The sequence below is a fragment of the Neomonachus schauinslandi genome, chromosome 2 (genome assembly GCF_002201575.2).
Source record: "Neomonachus schauinslandi chromosome 2, ASM220157v2, whole genome shotgun sequence".
Taxonomy (NCBI): Eukaryota; Metazoa; Chordata; class Mammalia; order Carnivora; family Phocidae; genus Neomonachus; species Neomonachus schauinslandi.
In genome coordinates, this window is record NC_058404.1 from 202,416,153 (window position 1) to 202,438,407 (window position 22,255).

The 22,255-nt window shown below is 42.4% G+C and overlaps 1 protein-coding gene across 3 annotated transcripts; it reads left to right on the forward strand.

The window, feature by feature from the left end:
- Window positions 1-3,548: 3,548 nt before the first annotated feature.
- On the forward strand, window positions 3,549-20,095 carry HAUS3 (HAUS augmin like complex subunit 3). Of its 3 annotated transcripts, none has more exons than XM_021677646.1 (6): window positions 3,549-3,585; window positions 4,539-4,599; window positions 5,198-6,243; window positions 7,227-7,666; window positions 9,865-10,093; window positions 19,772-20,095. In XM_021677646.1, the coding sequence occupies exons 3-6, from the start codon at window positions 5,335-5,337 to the stop codon at window positions 20,003-20,005; spliced, it is 1,812 nt and encodes a 603-aa protein (XP_021533321.1). In that variant the 5' UTR covers window positions 3,549-3,585; window positions 4,539-4,599; window positions 5,198-5,334; the 3' UTR covers window positions 20,006-20,095. The 3 variants fall into 3 exon arrangements, with proteins under 3 accessions (XP_021533321.1, XP_021533322.1, XP_021533323.1); XM_021677647.2 differs by having other exon boundaries at window positions 3,566-3,585; window positions 4,481-4,599; window positions 19,772-20,081; XM_021677648.2 differs by lacking the exons at window positions 3,549-3,585; window positions 4,539-4,599 and having other exon boundaries at window positions 5,045-6,243; window positions 19,772-20,081.
- Window positions 20,096-22,255: the final 2,160 nt, after the last annotated feature.

Here is a 22,255-nt window from a genome sequence, read left to right on the forward strand (position 1 = left end):
ACCCTTCTGCCCACGCTCTTCTTGGTAGGCAGAAGGGCCTCAGGGGGTCTTGTTGTCTGCCCCAGAACGAATCCCAGGTGCCTGCTTTCTCCCCATCTGCTCCTGCACCTTTGCAGCTCGCTTCCCTCTCCCACCCTTGCTTCCCTCTGTCCTTACGCACTCACCAGCCCCCCAGCTCCCAGCTCAGCTCTGTGACCTCCTCCTATGCCCCCTCCCATCACACTTCTGCCAGGATCAGGCCCCCAAAATTGGGTGGCAAGGCCCTTTCCATGCTGTTTCCTTTCCTCAGTTCCCAGTTCCCAGTTCCTAGCTGGGCCAGGCCCCCAGTGCATGCTAAGCCCACATGAGGATCTTTCCAGAATGTAAATGGGATTATGCCACTTGCCCGTTTAGCTCGCAGGGGCTCTCAACTGCCTCCTCATTGCTTTCTGCCTCCTCAGCCTGTCTTGAGGGCCTTCATGAGACCCCGAGCCCCCCTACCAAGCCCTTCACTTCCTCCTTCCTCTGAGCCCTTTTACCCCCAAACTCTCCCCATCCCCAATCGAACTATCTTGGTGAGCTCCTGACCCCAACCTGCTCTGAGTTTTTACTTTTGTTGCATGAATATCAATGTGATGGAAGACAAAAATCACTTTCTTCCCACCCTCTTCCTTGATACCCTAATGCTTTCTTCTGACTAGGCAGGATTTATAGGAAGAATAGAAAGAAGTGCCACTTTCTTGCTCTGCTGGAAGCTGAGAGTCATCCCGTCTCTGGCCCTCCTGGCTCCGGGGTTCTGCCCTCAAGGCCGCTCTCTGCCCCTCCAGGAGCCAGCTTGCACTTCCTCTCCCCCTTGGTAGGCAGAAGGGCCTCAGGGGGTCTTGTTGTCCGCCCTCCCCCACACACAGCCTCCAGAACAAATCCCAGGTGCCTGCTTTCTCCCCATCTGCTCCTGCACCTTTGCGGCTCGCTTCCCTCTCCCACCCTTGCTTCCCTCCATCATGGGAGTCTCCCTGCATCTGTCTCTGACCACTTTTTGTCACTTTTGTCACTGAGAATGTCACTCCTCTGCCTGGAAAAGCCCCCCACTCCTCTTATTGCTTGAAGAATGGAGTCCTGCCAGTACCAAAAACAGCGTTGAAGAACAAATGATCCTTAACATCAGACTTCCGGTTAGACATATCTAAAAACATATTGTCCAGAACCTAAAATACTTTTTAGTATCAGCAGGAGAAAAAAGATTCCTATAGGAAGAAGAGAAAAAGCAATCAGCGAGCCCACTTGCGGCTCACAGCTGTGCGAGGAGGCCTGCCTCCTCATGGGCTTCCTCGCGGAAGGCTCATCTGTGGGTTCCCTTCATCTTTTGACTCTGTAAGGACCCCACTAAGACTCCGAACGATTTTGACTGGAGGAAAGAAACCTCGTCTTGGAAGTAAGTGTAACCTATTTGCTTCTTAAATCCCAAATGCAACCTGACCCTAATAAATCGAGTTTTCAAAGAAAGCTTCTGGGGGCTGCATGATTAAACCTGTCGTGTGTTGTTTGTACTCTGGGAGCTAAGAACATTGTGATTTCTACTTCATGTTTTTATGGCTTTTTTGGTCCCACAAACATCTTTCAAACAAATAACCACGGTCAGCAATTCAAAATCATACGAAGAATTTGTGGGCCCAGGAAATGACCCAGGAGTCTCGAGGAAATGTGGGATTCCAGAACAGCTCCCTATGCCTCATTCTTCTGTCCCTCACCCTCCTGTCCCACGGGGATCTTTCCAAAAAGCAGCCCCTTTTCTTTCTTCTCCTCTTTTCTAAGTTCCTCTTCACAGTCTATAAACATCCCCAAGTTCCTCTCATCTGAAAACAAAACAAACCCAAACCCTCCCCCCACCCCACCCCACCCCACATTCCCACCCCCTCATCTTGTGTCATCCTGCTCCTCTCTCTCCCTCAGTCTTTGCCTCCTCAGCAAAACATCCTGAAGGCGCCGTCTGCACAGCTTCTACCACCCCCAGGGTCAGTGGCCAGGAGGAGTCCTCCTGGTCCATGGGCTCCAACCTTGCCTCCCCGCTCACCAGTCTCTTTCCTGGTCCAGTCCCAGCTTGTTTCAGGCGGGGTACCAATCTGTGAGTTTTTTCCCCTGTAATGTTTGCTTTTCAGATCATTTTAGGCTTTACTGTCACTTAGAAGAGGAAAATAAAAAAGGAAAACAAATGAAGGATTAATAAGAAGTATCTTTCCCTCAAGATGAATCCATGATTTTTGCTTTACACCATTCTTTTTTTTTTGTCCCCTAAAAATATTAAGAAAAATTATCCAGAAAGACTTCTGCCCTTCCAATGTCCCATGAGACTAGTTCGTCTCCGACAAGCCACCTTCGGGTCATTTGATGCTGGGGGTGGAGGGAGAACCGACTTTGGAGTAAGGAAGGGTAGACGTGAGTCTGTAGAAGACCGGTGAGGGGTAAATGAGTCTGTCCGGTGGGGATACCGAGGGCCGCCCCGCAGGTGTGGCTGCTCTGGGCTGCGCAGCCTTAGTGCAGCTGTCTCCCGCTCACGGACTGACCACCCATGTGCGGGGTCTGGCACCCTCCTTGGAAGGTGTTCCCTCTTGACTTACATACCTCTTCCACACATATCACGCATGTTCCCATATTTTCAACTTTTTACGTTATATTTTGAGGGGCGCCTGGGTGGCTCAGTTGGTTAACGGTCTGCCTTCTGCTCAGTCATGATCCCAGGGTGCCCAGACCGAAACCCGCATCGGGCTCCCTGCTCAGCGAGGAGTCTGCTTCTCTCTCTGCCTCTCCCCATCCCCCCGCTCGTGCTGTCTCTCTCTCTCTCTCTCTCAAATAAATGAATCTTTAAAAATTCTTTTTTTAAATTATATTTTGAAAATGGGATTGTGGAGGAAGTCGGCTTTTGCTTAGCGGTCAGGTGAGGGCTTGGGAATTGCGTGCTTTGCAAAACAACGTTCAACGCAAAATCTTGTAAAGCGAGTAATGACAGCTGAGCCTAAAGACGCACCAGACGCTGCTCGGCTCGTTTTGGGTCCCGTAGTTCGTCCGCTCCCAAGACTTGTCGAAGGGACGCGCTCACTTAAACAGGTCCTGGCGGTGCAGAGCCCACCGGCCGGGCGGCCCCGGGCCGCGGCCAGGCGAGCTCCGGCGTGCTCCTGACCGCACCCGGCTTTCCCTAAAAACGGCCTCGTTAGAGGATGGGGGCCTGGGGAACCGGAGGGCAGGACCGAGAGCCGACCTGAGCCAAGGTGCCCGTCCGGGCACAGCGCACCGCCGCAGGGTATAGGGCTCTAAGACCCGACCCGCTCCCAAGGCCCCCACCAGGCCTGGCGCACCGGCCCCGGCCCCGCGGCGGGAGCCAACCAGCTCGCCCCCACCGGTTGACGTTTGGCCGGAGGGCGGACCGGCACCCTGCTCAGCTCCGCCCCAAAGTTCCTCCTCGCCACGCCCGCCTCTTCCGACACCACGCCTGCGCAGACGGCCAAGCCACGCCCTGTCTCTACCCTCTGCGCGCGCAGCGCTCCCGTGAGGCAGTGCGAGGCGTGGAGCGCGGCGGCGGGTTTCTGAAGCGCGCGAACGGAGCTTCCAGAGGTGAATGGCGGCAGCCTCTCCGTGGGGCTGTGGGAGCGGCGTCGGTCCCCCAGCTGCCTCCTCTAACCAGGCACCCCTGGGGACTCCTTCCAGGCGCGCGAGTCGGGGTCCGCAGGGCTTGGAGCCACGGGCGAGGGCGGGGAGTGCGAAGGCAAGCGGGAGGTGGGCGTCAGCGGGGAGCGCGGCGCGGGTGAGTGAGGCGCAGTCCGGTCGGGGGCGGGGCGGGGCGGGAGCTGGGCTGATGCGGGTAGTCCGGGAGGGGAGCGGGGCAGGGCGGCGGGCAGGGGCGGGGCCTCGACGGGGGCGGGGCCGGTGCTGTCCTGGGGGCGGGGCGCGGGGCGGGGCCGCGGGTGAGTGGTCTCGCGCGGCTTCGGCGGGGGCCGGGCCGGTGCTGGTCCTGCGGGCGGGGGCGCGTGGTGTCGCGCCGCTGATACGCGGGCGGTCGTCGCAGAACTCCACGGAGTGAACCGCGCGGGCCTGGGGTCTGTGCAGTTTGCCTTTAACGCTAGTTCGGCGGCTTTTGCGGGTGTGTGTTACTAACATGCGTCCGTGTCGCACGTGTGTCTGTGCGGCCGGTCGCCGTCCGTGGAGTTCCCTTGGTGAGGTCATCGGGGGTGGTTCGGCGGTGCGTTGGCTGCAAAGTGGCAAATGCCGCACGTGTTTTTACCACTGTTGGCTTAGTTCTTTGGCACTTCGGACGTGGCGGGTACTTGGGTTTTGGGTTTCGGGGGTTATTTTGCTTTAGTCTTTTGAAGTGTGGTTGACGTACACCGTTGCATTAGTTTTGGGTGCACGGCGTAAGGACCTGACACTGTATACCTTGCGAGATGGTACCGCATTAAGTCTTAACGCCATCACCGTACATCGTGACTTTTTTTTCCCTTTTGTTGAGGAGTTTTAAGATCAGTTTGAGAACGGTTCTTAAATCTGAAGCCTGATGTTGCCTGCACTAGGTTGACCGTCTCTGGACATTGATTCCTGTGTGAATGGCGGATGCTGATTTGAGTCGCTGAGGTAAACATTTCGTTGACTCTTCCTCTAGAACATTTCCGTATTTATTTCTCTTTTCTTACTTGGGAACGGCTGGGTGCGGGGAAGAGGCTGCTTAGCCGCAGGCTGGCTTGGACTTGTTTAGATAAACTGAATGAAAGAACTGAGCTGCTTTGTAAGAGACAATGTATTTTTTTTTTAAAGATTTTATTTATTTATTTGAGAGAGACAATGAGAGAGAGAGAGCACGAGAGGGGGGAGGGTCAGAGGGAGAAGCAGACCCCCCGCTGAGCAGGGAGCCCAATGCGGGACTCGATCCCGGGACTCCAGGATCATGACCTGAGCCGAAGGCAGTCGCTTAACCGACTGAGCCACCCAGGCGCCCCAAGAGACAATGTATTTTTAATGACTGTCTTTGGAAAGATTTTCTTGCTAATTAGGTTTTCATTATTTTTGCAGTGTTCTCAGTAATACCCTAATTTGTTTATCTTCATCAGACATTTCAGCTATAACTACCTCTGGGTTAGATGGTTCCCAGATATTCTGTGATATTTATCAGTATCGTCCTTTTACAAATACAGTTACTTTATTTATGGTCTAATACCTGTTTTTCCTCCCCCAGGAGAAGTCAGATTCTAAAAATATTTTTTCCCTTCTCTATGGACTTGGCATAAAATTAGTTTTGTTTGTGTTTTGGGTTTATTTTCTAAATAGCAACATAAACCCATATCTGTTACAAAGAAATTGGGCACTTAAACCATGAGTTGTGGAAAAGAGTTTGTGGAAACATTAAAAAAAATCAATTATCCCAAAGCTGATACTCTTAATGGGGAAGATTTTGACTGGTTGTTTGAGACTGTTGAAGATGAATCATTTCTGAAGTGGTTTTGTGGGAATGTGAATGAACAGAATGTATTGTCTGAAGAAGAATTGGAAGCTTTTAGCATTCTTCAAACATCAGGCAAGCCTATCCTAGAAGGAGCAGCATTGGATGAAGTTCTTAAAACCTGTAAAACTTCTGATTTGAAGACATGTATCTTGGATGACAAAGAGCTAGAGAAATTAGAGATTGAGGTTCAAACTCTGCAGAAGTTAAAGAACCTAAAAATTCAGCGACGTAATAAATGCCAGTTGATGGCTTCGGTAACAAGCCACAAATCTCTGAGGTTAAATGCTAAAGAAGAAGCGGCCACTAAAAGGCTGAAGCAGAGTCAAGGAATTCTAAATGCTATGAATACTAAGATAAATAATGAACTTCAGGCTCTTACTGATGGAGTTGCAAAATTGATGATGTTTTTCAAACATTCTAATTTGGATCAAGGGACAAATCCACTGGTGTTTTTATCTCAGTTTTCCTTGGAAAAATATCTAAGCCAGGAAGAGCAGAGCACAGCAGCATTAACTTTATATACCAAAAAACAGTTCTTTCCGGGTATACATGAAGTAGTTGAAAGTTCAAATGAAGAAAATTTTCAACTTTTAGATATACAAGCACCATCTATTTGTGATAGTCAGGAAGTCCTCGAGGAGAGATGGCTAGAGATGGCTAGGCTGCAGCTAGCTTACGTTTGTGCTCAACATGAGTTAATTCACTTGAAAGCAAGTAATTTGAGCATGAAGTCGAGTATACAGTGGGCAGAGGAGAATCTTCATAGCCTCACTAGCAAGGTAAACATGAGAAATGAGACTGGATTCGTACAGTAATTGTTGTTCATAATGGAAGATATGTTAATATTAAAATACTTTAGAAAGGGGCATGAAACAAGTACATTTGTAACATAATGTAACAAATGTAACATAAGTTACATTTTCTTATTTTGTTTATTTATTGCTTAGTTTTGATGTATTTCAGTGTTTCATACAAATAGATCTTCATATCAGTAGAGGGCAAAAATAATTATAACCCAATCACATTAGCTAATTTTAAACAAAAGTACTTTTTCTGAAATTGAAATTCGTGTTGGTTCAGACTCAGAAGACACTGAAATTCCCTCTTTTATGATGTATGGGTAAAGAGCTTTGTTGCTTTGTTACGGGTGTCCTGCCTTGTTTGGTGCTAATGAAGTCAGGGACCCAGTTCAGTGGACTGAAACCCTGATTTTTTTGTTGAGAATGTACAGATGTAGTGCCCATATCCATCTGCACTCTTGGAAAGCTTGCAGTCTTGGTAATATAACCACTATGTAATGAGTGAAAATACAGCTGAAACTGAGTATCAGCACCAAGTGAGTTCATATAACTGACACAAACTTGGGAATAACATATGAGGTTCCTCACTCTTTGCAAGTACTAAAATCAGCTGACAGACTAGGAGCATAGCTACTGGGACTATTTTAGTTTTAAGAAAAACTTAAAATAGTGTACATTTGCATTCAGGTAGTAGTGCACTAATGATTTTTATTAAGTAAGATAAGCATGACAAGGTGTCTGTTTTGGTAGCCATTATTGTATATATGTGGTAGTAATAGCGTTAAAATTTAGCAATTTACCCACGCTTTTCCTTTTTTAAACTGTAATTTTGGCTTTTGTTAACATGAAATTAGTTTTTATTAGCATGTTGTCTGATAAACTAAAATGGGAAGTAAAAATAAGTTTAAAACTATTTCAACTTTATACTTACTGCTTTAAATGTAATTGCTTTTTCTGTGTAGGCTCTTGGCAAAGATAATTTGGATGCTAAAATTTCTAACTTGAATAGTGAGATTCTGAAACTTGAAGAACAAATCTCTCATATGAAAGATAAAAGTTTGCCTGCTGTGGTAAGAGAGAATGCCCAGTTATTGAATATGCCAGTTGTAAAGGGAGATTTTGATCTACAGATTGCTAAACAAGACTATTATACAGCAAGACAAGAGTTAGTTTTAAATCAGTTGATAAAGCAAAAGGCATCTTTTGAACTTCTACAATTATCATATGAAATTGAATTGAGAAAGCATTGGGACATATATCGTCAACTTGAAAATTTGGTTCAAGAGCTTAGTCAAAGTAATAGGATGCTCCACCAGCGATTAGAAATGCTAACAGACCCATCAGTATCTCAGCAGATAAATCCAAGGAATACCATTGATACCAAGGACTTTTCTACTCATAGGTATGCATCTTTGTTTCTTTTCTTTTCTTTTTTTTTTCTTAAAGATTTTATTTATTTACTTGAGACAGAGAGAATGAGAGAGAGCGAGCACATGAGAGGGGGGAGGGTCAGAGGCAGAAGCAGGTTCCTTGCTGAGCAGGGAGCCCGATGCGGGACTCGATCCCGGGACTCCAGGATCATGACCTGAGCCGAAGGCAGTCGCTTAACCAACTGAGCCACCCAGGCGCCCTGCATCTTTGTTTCTTTAGTAATTGTTTTTTTTTTTTTTGCTTTTGTAAAATACTGTAGAGAGTTTGAACTACTATTGTGGAAGTTTAAAACATTCTTTGCTCTCTATTTTTGGCCTTCTGTTCTCTTCTTTCACTTTTCTTGCATATGACTCTTTCCTTTTGAATATCTTGCTCTCTTTTCCATTCATGTTAAATCTGGAAGTAGCTGTTTTAGAGCTGAGGTGGATGGGTTGGTGGAGTGAATATATACAAGGTCTTATTCACCTTTGGGCACCATTATTTAGATATTTTGAGATTGAGGCAGGAGTTTTAACTGCAGGGAGTTTGAATACATTTTGGTGTGTAGTTGGTATTGCTAGGCAGAGAACTGATTGCATTCAGAAAAGGTGTCGGCGGAGAGAGGGGAAAACGGACTTTGTTTCTTGTCAGGTGAATCAGCGAGAATGAATGCTTGCTCCCAACCTCTTCTGGATGTCTAAGCAATTGATGGTATAGGGATACTAAAATTGGAGGACTAAAGTAGTCAAAGGCCTCAAAAATCTGGACCTCCTCCTGATTTTTCTCTAGTGCTAGAGGAAAATCACTAATCTTTTTGTTTTGTTTTGTTTATTAAGGTTTTACTTATTTATTTGAGAGAGGGAGAGAGCGAGCACGAACAGGGGGAGGGGCAGAGGGAGAAGCAGACTCCCTGCTGAGCAGGGAGCCCAATGTGGAGCCCTTTGGTGGGGCTGTATCCCAGGACCCTGGGATCAGGACCTGAGCCAAAGGCAGACACTGAACCAACTGAGCCATGCAGGCGCCCCTCCTTTTTTTTGTCTTATTAATGAGGTGAGGGGCATGGAAAGGGTGACACTGACATCATGAGCTAAGAATGGTTCCCCCCTGAAATTGTGTAGTCATGTCCCACAAGAACAAAATTGGCAGCCTTGGACTTGAACCAGTTTTATGAACTCTGTTGCAAATTGTTAAAATAATTAAAATAATTAAAAATGTATATTTTTTTGAAATAGAAGAAAAAGAACAAACCCTTTTTGTCAGAAATGTGTAGAAAATGTTGCCTCACATTTTTCCATTTGTTCCAAAGGATTTTCTGCCATTAATATTTGAAGTGTTAAATTGGCCTCATAGCTCATTAGGAATTTAATTTGACAATCAAATATGGATAAGACTGGAGTAGCAAGTTTACTATTTCTGTAGCTCTTTATTGTTTACATTTCTTTTTACATTATTTTCAGTTTTTCTCTTTTAAATTCTCTACAATCCTGTAACGATAGGTATGTGACATGAAAAATGTAGTCTCAGAGGTTGACTTGACCCAGGTATCAAAAGACCGCCAGAACTCAGACCTGGGTCTTCTGTTTCAAGCTCGTTGCTATTTCTACTATAGCATACTTGTATTCTGTGAAAGAAATGTTTTCTTGGGCAGTATCTCTGAAACATACTTTGTTTGAAGTAGGATAATGGCAGTTAAAAGTCAAAAAATATATTTAAAACTTGGGGGATGAGAAAGTAGAAGCAGATACAGTAATTACAATATGTATTTCTGTAATGAGATAGTATTTTATTTTATTTTTCTTACATATATATTTTAAAGATTTTATTTATTTGAGAGAGAGAGCGTGAGAGAGAGAGAGAGAGAGCATGAGCAGGGGGGTGGGGGTAGAAGGAGAAGCAGACTCCCCGCTGAGCAAGGAGCCTGATGTGGAACTGGATCCCAGGACCTTGGGATCATGACCTGAACTGAAGGCAGATGCTTAACCAACTGAGCCACCCAGGTGCCCTGTAATGAGAAAGTATTTTAGCTGGAATGTTTTTGGTTGCTTGATTTAGCAGCAGATTAATTTTTTTCCAGGTTAATATTTTTAATCTGTTTTATATCCCCAAAGATGCCCAATAAAGTGAATTATAATTCTGAAAATTGTACTGATTTGAGAATTTTCTCCTGTAATTTTTATTTTCACATTTTAGGCTTTATCAACTTTTAGAAGGAGAGAATAAGAAAAAAGAATTATTTATAACCCATGGAAACCTGGAGGAAGTGGCTGAGAAATTAAAAAAGGATGTTTCTTTAGTACAAGATCAGTTGGCAGTATCTACTCAAGAACATTCTTTCTTTCTGTCGAAACTGAATAATGATGTGGACATGCTTTGTGATACTTTGTATCAAGGAGGAAATCAGCTTTTGCTTAGTGATCAGGTGAGTGCTTGCCACAGTAACTGAAAATGCTGTAAAAAAATGTTTTTTGGGGGCGCCTGGGTGGCTCAGTCGGTTGGGCGACTGCCTTCGGCTCAGGTCATGATCCTGGAGTCCCTGGATCGAGTCCCGCATCGGGCTCCCTGCTCGGCGAGGAGCCTGCTTCTCCCTCTGACCCTCCCCCCTCTCATGTACTCTCTCTCTCTCATTCTCGCTCTCTCAAATAAAATAAATAAATCTTTAAAAAAAAAAAAATGTTTTTTGTAAAAGATAATAAAATGTTAACACGAGGAAAACACTATTCCAAATCCTATTGCCCTACTATAAAATTTATTTTTTTATATCTTAGTTTTTGTTCACATATAAATATATTTTTCAGATGGTTTTGATCAATGTCAACAGGATTTTAAGAACTTACAAAATATTTCAGACAAAAAAGGATATGTAATGTTTACACTAAGAATTTAAAGAAAAATCAAACCACCCCTGTATTTTACCTGTCTCAGCAAATAGAGGGCTGTTATCTTTAAAGTGTTCTGTGACAGCTTGCTTCTACTAACAGCATTTCCCTTCCTTCATCAAGGAGAACTACACTTAATTTTATTGTTTGCTTGCCTTTATTTATATTTTTATTACACATATATATTCTTAGATTGTATATATATATTTTTAATTTTATTTATTTGAGAGAGAGAGAGAGTGAGCACGGGCATGAGTGGGGGTAGGGGCAGAGGGACAAGCAGACACCCTGCTGAACAGGGAGCCTGGGCATGGGGCTTGATCCCAGGACCCTGGGATCACGACCCGAGCCAAAGTCAGACACTTAACTGATTGAGCCACCAGATGCCCCGCTAGACTGTATATTGTCCAGTTTATATGTTTTTGAAGTTCATGTATGTGGTTTCTTATATATATTTTTTACTAACTTGCTTGTTAATATTAAGATACTGAGATTCATCCATGTTGCCATATGTAAAGCTCTAGTTCATTTATAGTTTTCTTTCTGTTTTCGGTTCTTTTTTTTATTTATTTATTTGAGAGAGAGTGAGAGCACGCGCACACAGCGGGGAGAGGGAGAGAATCTCAAGCAGACTCCGGCTGAGCTCGGAGCCCAGCTTGGGGCTCGATCTCACAACCCATGAGATCATGGCTTGAGCCGAAATCATGAGTCCAACGCTTAACCAACTGAGCCACCCAGGCGCCCCTATGGTTTTCTCTTTTATATCATTAGTATTCCATTTTATGAAATCCCACGGTTTAATTATCTGTTATGTTGACAGACATCTAAGTTACTTTCAGTTTTTGCTCTTGTGGATTATCTTGCTGCGGATGGTCTTGCTGTATGTCTCACAGCTGCACATGTGTGTGCACATGCACACTCACTCTCAGTGAGGAGTAGAATTGCTGTATCACAGGTTCAGTTTTCAGGGTACATCAAATTGTTTTCCAAAGTGGTTGTACCATATTACATCAGCAGTGTCAAAGAGATCCTGTTTATCCATATCCATTTCATCATATAACGTTCTCTGATTTATAAATTTTTCTCAATCTGGGGATATAAAATAGCATCTGATATAGGTTGTAATTTCCATTTCCCTGATTTGTTTACTGGGCATTCATCTTTTTCTGAGAATTCCTTGTTCATCTCCTGTGCCTGTTTTTTTGTTTTTTTAAAGGTATATTTATTTGAGAGAGAGAGGGAGTGCTTGCTGGCATGGTTTAGGCTGGGGGCGTGGGTAGGGACAGAGGAGTCTTAAGTAGAACCTGTGCTGAGCACAGAGCCCTCACAGCCCTGAGATCACGACCTGAGCCAAACCCAAGAATCAGCGGCCTGATCTCAGGGTCGTGAGATTGAGGCCCAGGTTGGGCTCTGTGCTCACTGTAGGGTCTGCTTGAGAGTCTCTCTCCCTTTCCCTCTGCCCCTCCCCCCACTCATGCATGCATGCTCTCTCTCTAAAATAAATACCTAAAATCTTTAAAAAATTCATTTGTAGGAGTTTATATATTTCAAGTGGCAATCTTTTGTCAGTTTTTTTTTTTTTTAAGATTTTATTGACAGAGACACAGCGAGAGAGGGGGAGTGGGAGAGGGAGAAGCAGGCTTCCCGCTGAGCAGGGAGCCCGATGCGGGGCTCGATCCCAGGACCCCGGGATCATGACCTGAGCCGAAGGCAGACGCTTAACGACTGAGCCACTCAGGCGCCCCTCGGTTTTGTGTGTTATATATATTCACTCTCTATTTGTAGCTTGTCTTTTTTACTTTATTTGTTTTCAGATTTTTTTTAGCATTTTAATTTTTATGTAGTTTGTTATTATTTTTATTTTATTTTTTTTTTAAAGATTTTATTTGCGAGAGAGAGAATGAGAGACAGAGAGCATGAGAGGGAGGAGGGTCAGAGGGAGAAGCAGACTCCCTGCTGAGCAGGAAGCCCGATGTGGGACTCGATCCCGGGACTCCAGGATCATGACCTGAGCCGAAGGCAGTCACTTAACCAACTGAGCCACCCAGGCGCCCTTTATGTAGTTTATTACTCTGTATATGGTTTGCCATCTTTTTATATTTTGTTTTTCATACGTTGTTAAGGTTTGCCCTTAACATCATAATGATAGTCCTTTTTATTTTACCTTAAAGTTATGCTGTTCACTTTCTTTAGTCTACCAGGAGTTTTGGGGGGTTTTTTTTAGATTTTATTTATTTGAGGGGCGCCTGGGTGGCTCAGTTGGTTAAGCGACTGCCTTCGGCTCAGGTCATGATCCTGGAGTCCCGGGATTGAGTCCCGCATCGGGCTCCCTGCTCGGCAGGGAGTCTGCTTCTCCCTCTGACCCTCCCCACTCTCATGTGCTCTCTCTCTCTCATTCTCTCTGTCTCAAATAAATAAATAAAATCTTTAAAAAAAAAAAAAAGATTTTATTTATTTGAGAGAGAGAGATTGCGGGTGGGGGGGGTGGGGGGGGTAGAGGGAAAAGCAGACTCTCTGCTGAGGAGGGAGCCTGATGTGGGACTTAATCCCAGGACTCTGGGATTAGGACCTGAGCCGAAAGTAGACGCTTAATCAGCTGAGCCACCCAGGTGCCCTTATGTGTGATGTGAGGTAGAGTTCTAGTTTTATTATTTTTTATTTTTTTCCCTAAAAACAAATGGTCCCATCAACCTTTATTGAGGCATACAATAAAAATAAAATCCCTCTCTATCTGGTGAAGGGAGCTTCTTATTATGAAATAAATGATCCTTAAGTGCTTTTTGCCTTCATGTTTCTTGTGTTAGATACTGTGGGCAGGACTAGTTAAGTCTACCTAGTCTTTGGAGGACCCAGGTGATTCCTGTCTGGCCTGTAATTCTATCCAGGGGCTCTTCCATTTCTGGGCCATTCTGATCTTAAGATTACTGGTGTCCTGTGAGTCCTTGGCTTATTATGAAGAAGGTCTCCCATTTGACTTCCCACTTTCTGTGGACTTTGGACTTTGATTTTTCTTCCACTCATCTTGTGAGTCTCAAGAATCCTAGGTTCTAATTTTCCAAGATTGGCAGTTGCCCTAGAGTAAAGCTGTTCCTGGACTGCCTTATCAATCTGGGATGTTTTATGGACTTATAGTTCCTTTTAATGTTTTGTTATCTCTTTATTGCTTTTAGGAAACTTCTGATTTGCTTGATTTTTAAAAATATTTCATTTAGCCTTTTACATTTTTTTCTTATGGAAGGATTGATTTGGATAACGAGCATACCTTTCCTTGGAACAGGAATGCTTGTAATTCGTTTTTTTAAATATTTTTATTGTGAAATGTAGAAAATGTAAAATTACAGTTTTAACCATTTTTAAATGTATAATTCAGGGGCATTAAGTACAAAAGTACATTCATATATTGTGCAACCATGACCACTATACATTTCCAGAGCTTTTTCACCATCCCAAATAGAAACATTAAACAATAAACAGTAATTTTTCTCTCCTTCCTCCCCAGCCCCTGATAACTTCCTTTATTTATTTATTTATTTATTTGACAGAAATAGAGATAGCAAGAGCAGGAACATAAGCTGGGGGAGTGGGAGTGGGAGAGGGAGAAGCAGGCTTCCAGAGGAGCAGGGAGCCCGATGCGGGGCTCGATCCCAGGACTCTAGGATCGTGACCTGAGCCGAAGGCAGACACTTAATGACTGAGCCACCCAGGCGCCCCGCCCCTGATAACTTCTATTCCACTTTCTGTCTCAGTGAATTTGCCTACTCTAGGTACCTAATATAAGTGAAATCCTACAACATTTGTGTGATTAAGTTTTATCCATGTTGTAGTATGTGTCAGAATTTTATTCCTTTTTATGGCTGAGTAATACCCCGTTGTGTGCATGTAGTACATTTTGTTTATCTGTTTGTCTGTTGATGGTCACTTGGGTTCTTTCTACCTTTTGGCTGTTGTGAATAATGCTGCTGTGAACATTGGTGTACAGGTATCCGAGTCCCTGTTTTTGTTTCTCCTGGGTATATACCTAGGAGCGGAATTGCTGGATCATGTGGTAATTCTGTGTTTAACTTTCTGAGGAACTGCCTGACTTACACGGCAGCTGCACCATTTTATATTCTCACCTGCAGTGCACAGGGTTCCAGTTTCTCCATATCCTTGCCTACACTTGTCATTTTCCTTTTTTAAAAAATATATAATCGCCATCCTAACTAATAGCCTGAATTGATTATGATTTTTTTTTAAATCTATTACTGATTTTGTCTCCTAGATCTACTAATTTTATAAAAACCTCCTATGATGGCAGCTTTGAAGCTCTATTAGTTTTTTCTTTATACTTGAGTCTATTTTATAAGTTACAGTTGACCCTTGTACAGCGTGGGTTTGAACTGCATCGGTCCACTTGTATGCAAACTTTCTTCAATAAATAAATACAGTGCAGTACTATAAATGTATTTTCTCATGATTTTCTTAACATTTTCTTTTTTCTAGCTTTATTATAAAATTACAGTATATAATGCACATAACATATGATATACAGAATATATGTTTATCAGCTGTATGTCAACAGTAGGCTACCAGTAGATAAGTTTTGGGGAAGTCAAAATTTATACACAAATTTTCGACTCCACAGGAAGCCGATGCCCTAAACCTTCCCCCCGACTCCCGCGTTGTTCAAGGTTCAGCTGTATATCTAAGTTTCAAATTGTGGTGAATTATTACCCTGGTGGTTTGAATTGCAGTGAATTAAACTATTTAGTATTACATAATGATCTTCTCTATTCTTACTGTGCTTCTTAACTGTTTTTTCTAATATTAATATTTCTATGCCCTCTTTCTTTTGGCTAGTATTTGAAGGTTTATGTTTTTCACCTTTACTTACACATCTTTTTTATTCTTCCTTTTTACTTAGCAGTATGAAATAAACATTTTCACCGTGAATAATTTTAATTATTGTTACAGTAATTTCTGTAACCAGTCCACCATTGTTGAATATTTTTTGATAGTCTTCATTTTTTTTTTTTTTTGCTCTTGAACGATATCATGTACATCCTGTGTTACAGCTTTTTGTTGTTAAATACTTTAACTTGGATGAATTCTTGGAAGTAGGATTATTGGGTTTCTTAGGTATGTACTTTTTTTTTGGTCTTTGATGCTGTCATCTTGCTTTTCCAAGCAGTCACACCTATTTTCATTGCTACCAGCACTATTTAAATGTCTACTAGACACCATCGATCATATGGTACACCATCATTTTGTGAATTGCTAAAAAAAAACCTTCTCTGTTAAATTGGCATGATTTTTTTTTAAGATTTTATTTATTGGAGAGAGAGAGCGCATGAGAGAAAGCTAGAGAGAGCACTAGCAGGGGAAGGGGCAGAGGGAGAAGCAGGCTCCCCTCTGAGCAGGGAGCCAGACGCGGGACTTGATCCTAGGACCCTGGGTGAGATCACTACCTGAGCTGAAGGCAGATGCCTAACCCACTGAGGCACCCAGGCGCCCCAGCACAGTACTTTCTTATTTAGAATTTTTATTGAATACTTACCAGAAGATATCTTTTAGGTACAGACAGATTTTTATTATATCACTCTTGCATATACACCTTAAATGAAATATACACAGTTAAAATCATTAGGGTATTTCAAAGCTTCACACTTAACATGAAGTTCTTTTTTTTTAAGACTTTATTTATTTGACAGAGAGCACAAGCAGAGGGAGAGGCAGGCAGAGGGAGAGGGAGAAGCAGACTCCCCACTGAGCAGAGAGCCCGATGCAGGGCTCGATCCCAGGGTCCCAGGATCATGACCTGAGCTAAGGGCAGACGCCCAACCACTGAGCCACCCAGGTGCCCCTTCTGTGTTATTTTTTGACTCAAAATTGTTGTCTTTATTTTTCTACACTATGGAGAATGTTGGTGATAGCAAAAAAAACTAATAGCCCAATTAAAAAATGGGCTAAAGACTTGAATAGACTTTTCTCCAAAGAAGACATACAAATGGCCAACAGGTATATGGATAGTTGCTCAGTGTCACTCATCATCAGGGAAATGCACATCAAAACCACAATGAGATATCTCCTTACACCTGTTAGAGTGGCTAATAGCAAAAAAGCAAAATCAGGGGCACCTGGGTAGTTCAGTCTGTTAAGTGTCTGACTCTTGGTTTCGGTTCAGGTCATGATCTCATGGGTCCTGGGATCAAACCCTGGGTCTGCGTCAGGCTCTGCACTTAGCAGGGAGTCTGCTTGAGGATTCTCTCCTGCCCTCCCCCAACTCACATGCTTATGCATGTGCATGCACTTTGTCTCTCTCAAATAAATCTTAAAAAACAAAAAAAGTGTTGGTGAGAATGTGGAGAAATTGGAACCCTTGTACCCTGCTGGTGGAAGTCCAAAATGGTGCGGCCGCTGTGGAAAACAGTATGCAGTTTTCTCAAAAAAATTAATGATCCAGGGGCGCCTGGGTGGCTCAGTCGTTAAGCGTCTGCCTTCGGCTCAGGTCGTGATCCCGGGGTCCTGGGATCGAGCCCCGCATCAGGCTCCCTGCTCGGCGGGAAGCCTGCTTCTCCCTCTGCCACTCCCCCTGCTTGTGTTCCCTCTCTCGCTGTGTCTCTCTCTTCAAATGAATAGATGAAATCTTAAAAAAAAAAAAAAAAATTAATGATCCATATGATCCAGTAATTCCACTTCTGGGTATTTAAACAAAAGAATTTAAATCAGGATCTTGAAGAATTATTAACACTCCTACATCCATTGGAACTATTCCTAATAGCCAAGTTATGGAAACAATGTCTGCCAGTGGAAGAATGGATAAAGAAGATGTGATGTATACACACAAAGTATTATTTAGCCTTAATAAAAAGAAATCCTGTAATATGCGACAACATGGATGAACCTTGAGGAAATTATGCTGAGTGCAATAAACCAGTCACAAGGACAAATAATGTATGATTCCACTTACAGAGATGATCTAAAATAGTCAAACTCAGGGTAGAATGGTGGTTAGCAGGGATTGGAGAGGGGGGAATTGGGTTAATCAACAGGTACAAAGTTTGTCATGTAAGGCACATACATTTTAGAGATACGCTGTACAACGTTGTACCTGTAGTTAACAGTACTCTGTTGTACTCTTAAAAATCTGTTGGTGGGGGGCGCCTGGGTGGCTCAGTCGTTAAGCGTCTGCCTTCGGCTCAGGTCGTGATCCCAGAGTCCTGGGATCGAGCCCCGCATCGGGTTCCCTGCTCAGCAGGAAACCTGCTTCTCCCTCTCCCACTCCCCCTGCTTGTGTTCCCTCTCTTGCCGTGTCTCTGTCAAATAAATAAAATCTTTAAAAAAAAAAAATCTGTTAAGGGGGAGATCTCATGTTAAGTGTTCTTATCACAGTAAAAAAATTTTTTTAATGTTGGTGATAAAGCATTTCTTATGAGTGGCTAATAATAATTACATGATGCTCTCAATTATAAAATGGTATGGGTTTCAGATACTTTAAAATGTGAAGGATTGCATCCTAGAATCACTAAAGTATGGTGATTTCACTATAATCTTACTGGGTGTCATTTAATGTTTTTTCCTAACCCAGTGAAATATAAAGGTGCCATATGTATAAACTTTAGTTTTCATTTTTGTTGTTAGTAACAGAAGGATATTTTTCAGTATCTGTGGGAATATTATTTTAGCAACTATTAAGATCTTTAGTACTGAAATTGAAGGTGAGATTATAGTTTCTCATTCAAGTTTACCAAGTTTTCCTCAAGAGAAAACTACTTAATGTAGGTATTACTTGATTTTGTCAAAGTGTAATTGAAGAAGTACTGCTCTCTGGAACTGGCATTTATGACAGGTGTAAAGCAGTCATTCTTGAACTTATTAGAATCACCAGCGAGCCTGTTGGAGTTTGAGTAATTTAGTGTGCAGTAGGGTACAGGAGTATGTGTTCATAACAAGTACCCCAGGTGATTATCATGCTCATGGACCATGCTGAGAAGGTGCAGAAGGTTGAGATAAAGCTATAGATTTTCTCTTTGGTGATAGTGGCTGGAAATTTACAGAAGTAGAATACTTGATTAAAAACCCATGGAAACTTGTTAGTAAACAGCTTTTAATGTTAGGAAGTGAGGCATTTCATTTTGTTAAATGTGAAGGGCTGGCATATCTAGGTTCTTTTTCTTTTTTTAAAGATTTTATTCATTTGAGACAGAGCATGAACATGGGGGAGAGGGAGAAGCAGATTCCCTGCTGAGCAGGGAGCCTGACGAGGGGCTAGATCCCAGGACCCAGAGATCATGACCTGAGCTGAAGGCAGACGCTTAACCATCTGAGCCACCCAGGCATTCCCCCCTTTTTTTTTTTTTTTTGATTTTATTTATTTGAGAGAAAGAGGGAGAGCAAGCACGAGCGGGGGCAGATGGAGAGGGAGAAGCAGTGGCGTGTCTAGGTTCTTGAGCAGGAGGATTACATGGTAAGTTGGGATTGTTGAATGTTATATGTAATTCTATTTTCTGTAACACTGTGAAAAAAGAAAAATGGAGATTTCTGTTGAGGTGATTCTTTTTTATTGGTAATTGCTTCATTTCAAGGCTTTCTCAGTACCACTCAGACCGACATTAGGCTAAAACAAGGTTTGATCAATTAAGTGGAATATAAGCTCCATGAAGGAGATGGTGTTCTTGTATCTGTAGTCTCTAAAACGGTGCTTGGCATATGGTAGACATTTAGTAATATTTGTTGAATGTATGAATATACATTATAGTTTATATATCAGGTACTCTTTAGGAAGTAACAGTTTGCTTTGAATCCCTTAAAATTATCTGTTGAAAGCTGTTGCAATTGACTTTACATAGAATTTATATTAAACCTACTGTGGATTTTTAATTGAGGTTCATTTATCATTAAAATCGTGGGAATAATTATTACATCATTTGGATTTTTTTTTTTAAGATTTTATTTATTTGAGAGAGGGAGGGAGGGAGCACAAGCAGGGAGGAGGGGCAGAGGGAGAGGGAGAAGCAGACTCCCTGCTGAGCAGGGAACCTGACTCGGCTTCATCCCAGGACCCCCCCGCCTCTCCCCCCCACCTTCGACTCATGACCTGAGCCGAAGGCAGATGCTTAACCGACTGAGCCACCCAGGCACCCCTATCGTTTGGATTCTTTGCGTGTAAATTACATCTTAAATTTATAATTACTATTACAAATAGAGCTTTTGTAGTAAAAGCATTTTTCTTTTTCTTTTAGGAGTTAACAGAGCAGTTTCATCAAGTTGAATCCCAACTGAATAAGCTAAATCATCTTCTTACTGATATTCTTGCTGATGTGAAGACAAAAAGAAAAATTTTGGCATCTAATAAACTGCATCAAATGGAAAGAGAATTATATGTATATTTTTTAAAAGATGAAGATTATCTGAAAGATATTGTGGAGAATTTAGAAAACCAATCAAAGATTAAGGCTGTTGGTCTTGAAGATTGAAAATTACTAAAAACTGAGTCTTTACTACATATGCTGTTTTAATATTTTATATATTAGGAAAATATAGCTAATAAACCCTACTAAAATTTTAAATTTGAGGCCTATGGAACATTTCATTTAATTAATTCAAGTATTACATTGGTTTATTTTTTTTTATATAGTATGTTCAAAGTACTACCAGTGCTTTTTATGAATTAACCATTTGTTTGGTGGCACTTAGTTCAGGTAATCTTTTACTTACAGGGAAAAAGCATTATATAATGCAAATATTTCTTAATAGAATTAGTTCTAGCTCTCCTTTACTGTTTTTTTTTAGAAATAGAAATTTTCTGCTGTTAAATATTTTAAACTTTTGTAGAACTTTGAATCAGCATTGTTAAACCTGTGGACCCTAGTATACGGAATAGCCAAGTCCCCTCATGTTTGGGTATAAAGTAAAACTCAGCCACTCAAACTGTGTAATTCCCTTAATTCCCTGCTATAGACTTTGAGACTCTCCTCCTGTTTGCGTCCCAAAGAATGTCAGGTGTCCTTTGACCATTGTTCATTTTAGCAGCTGGGTCCTGGGGGCTCAAAATTTCTGCAGGACAGATCTTAGCGGTATTTGGACTTCAGTGTGACTTACACATTTTGGAAGGCAGCTGTGCTCACCACTCTACCACCAACGCCGGCTACTTACACTTTTTTTTTAAGATTTTATTTATTTGACAGAGACACAGCAAGAGAGGGAACACAAGCAGGGGGAGTAGAAGAGGGAGAAGCAGGCTTCCCGCGGAGCAGGGAGCCCAATGCGGGGCTTGATCCCAGGACTCTGGGATCATGACCCGAGCCGAAGGCAGACGCTCAACGACTGAGCCACCCAGGCGCCCCTACGTACACATTTTGAAAATACCGTACAAGTGGTTTCTCAGAGGATGTATAATGCTATTTTAATCAGTTTCTCTGGAGTGAAAATACTTAAGTGTTAGATTGTATTAGTTGGGATACAGATGTATTCTTTGGACAATTAGAAATTATTTTGAACGGTATGAAATCATTTGAAGTAGCTTATTTATCAGTTGCGACATCAAATGCTTCTTGAGTGCTTGATTTATGTGTGGCCTGTGGTATATACTATGTAAGCTTTATAGAGGAAGAAGGTGGAGCTATTACCTTCAAGAATATTCCTAAAAAAAAAAAAAGAATATTCCTGTTCCAGAATATCTTGCCTTTTTAATATGGAATGCCAGTCTACGGGCGCCTGGGTGGCTCAGTTGGTTAAGCGACTGCCTTCGGCTCAGGTCATGATCCCGGAGTCCCGGGATCGAGTCCCACATCTGGCTCCCGGCTCAGCGGGGAGCCTGCTTCTCCCTCTGACCCTATCCCCTCTCATGCTGTTTCTCTCTCTCTGTCAAATAAATAAAAATAAACAAAATCTTAAAAAAAAAAAAATATGGAATGCCAGTCTAAAAGCCATGCATTTTAGGTGGTCCTTGTGGAATTCTTTAGCTATAATCATCAGAACGTGGGTATGCTTAGGTGATAGGTAAGTCTTGATAATTTTTTTTAAAAGATTTTATTTATTTATTTGAGAGAGACTGAGAGAGAGCATGGGGGGGGGGGTCAGAGGGAGAAGCAGACCCCCCGCTGAGCAGGGAGCCCGATGCAGGACTCGATCCCAGGACTCCAGGATCACGACCTGAGCTGAAGGCAGTCGCTTAACCGACTGAGCCACCCAGGCGCCCCGGTCTTGATAATTTTTATAATCTGTTGAACGAAAATATCCTACCAATTATAGTATTTGTACCTTATTTAAAAATTTATATTTATTAAGTAGATCTAAATGTGCACGAAAAATTTGTAACAAATTTTGTCTTAAGATTTTGGTATTAGCTCCTCATGGGTGACTTTTGTTCCTTTTTAAATTTTTTTTTCCCATTATCCAGTGGAATAGAAAATTTATTTCAGATTTTTCTTTTATCCAGTAGTGTGGAAAAATATGTCACCGGTTTCCTGGCTCATGGAACAGCAAATTCTATTTAGATTTGTACCAAATATGATATATGTATGACCAGCTACTTGATGATTTGTACTGTCACTTCCAGACCTTTACCCACTCAGCCCAGGGGCCAGGAGAGCTGAGCAGTATGCATGAAAGGATGTCAGGTTTTGTGTCTATCATAATTACCCAAGTCCATTAAAAATAATTTTCTGTAATTAGGTTTGTATATTTGAAGATTTTAACAGCCATTGGTTTCAGACCTCAGGAAG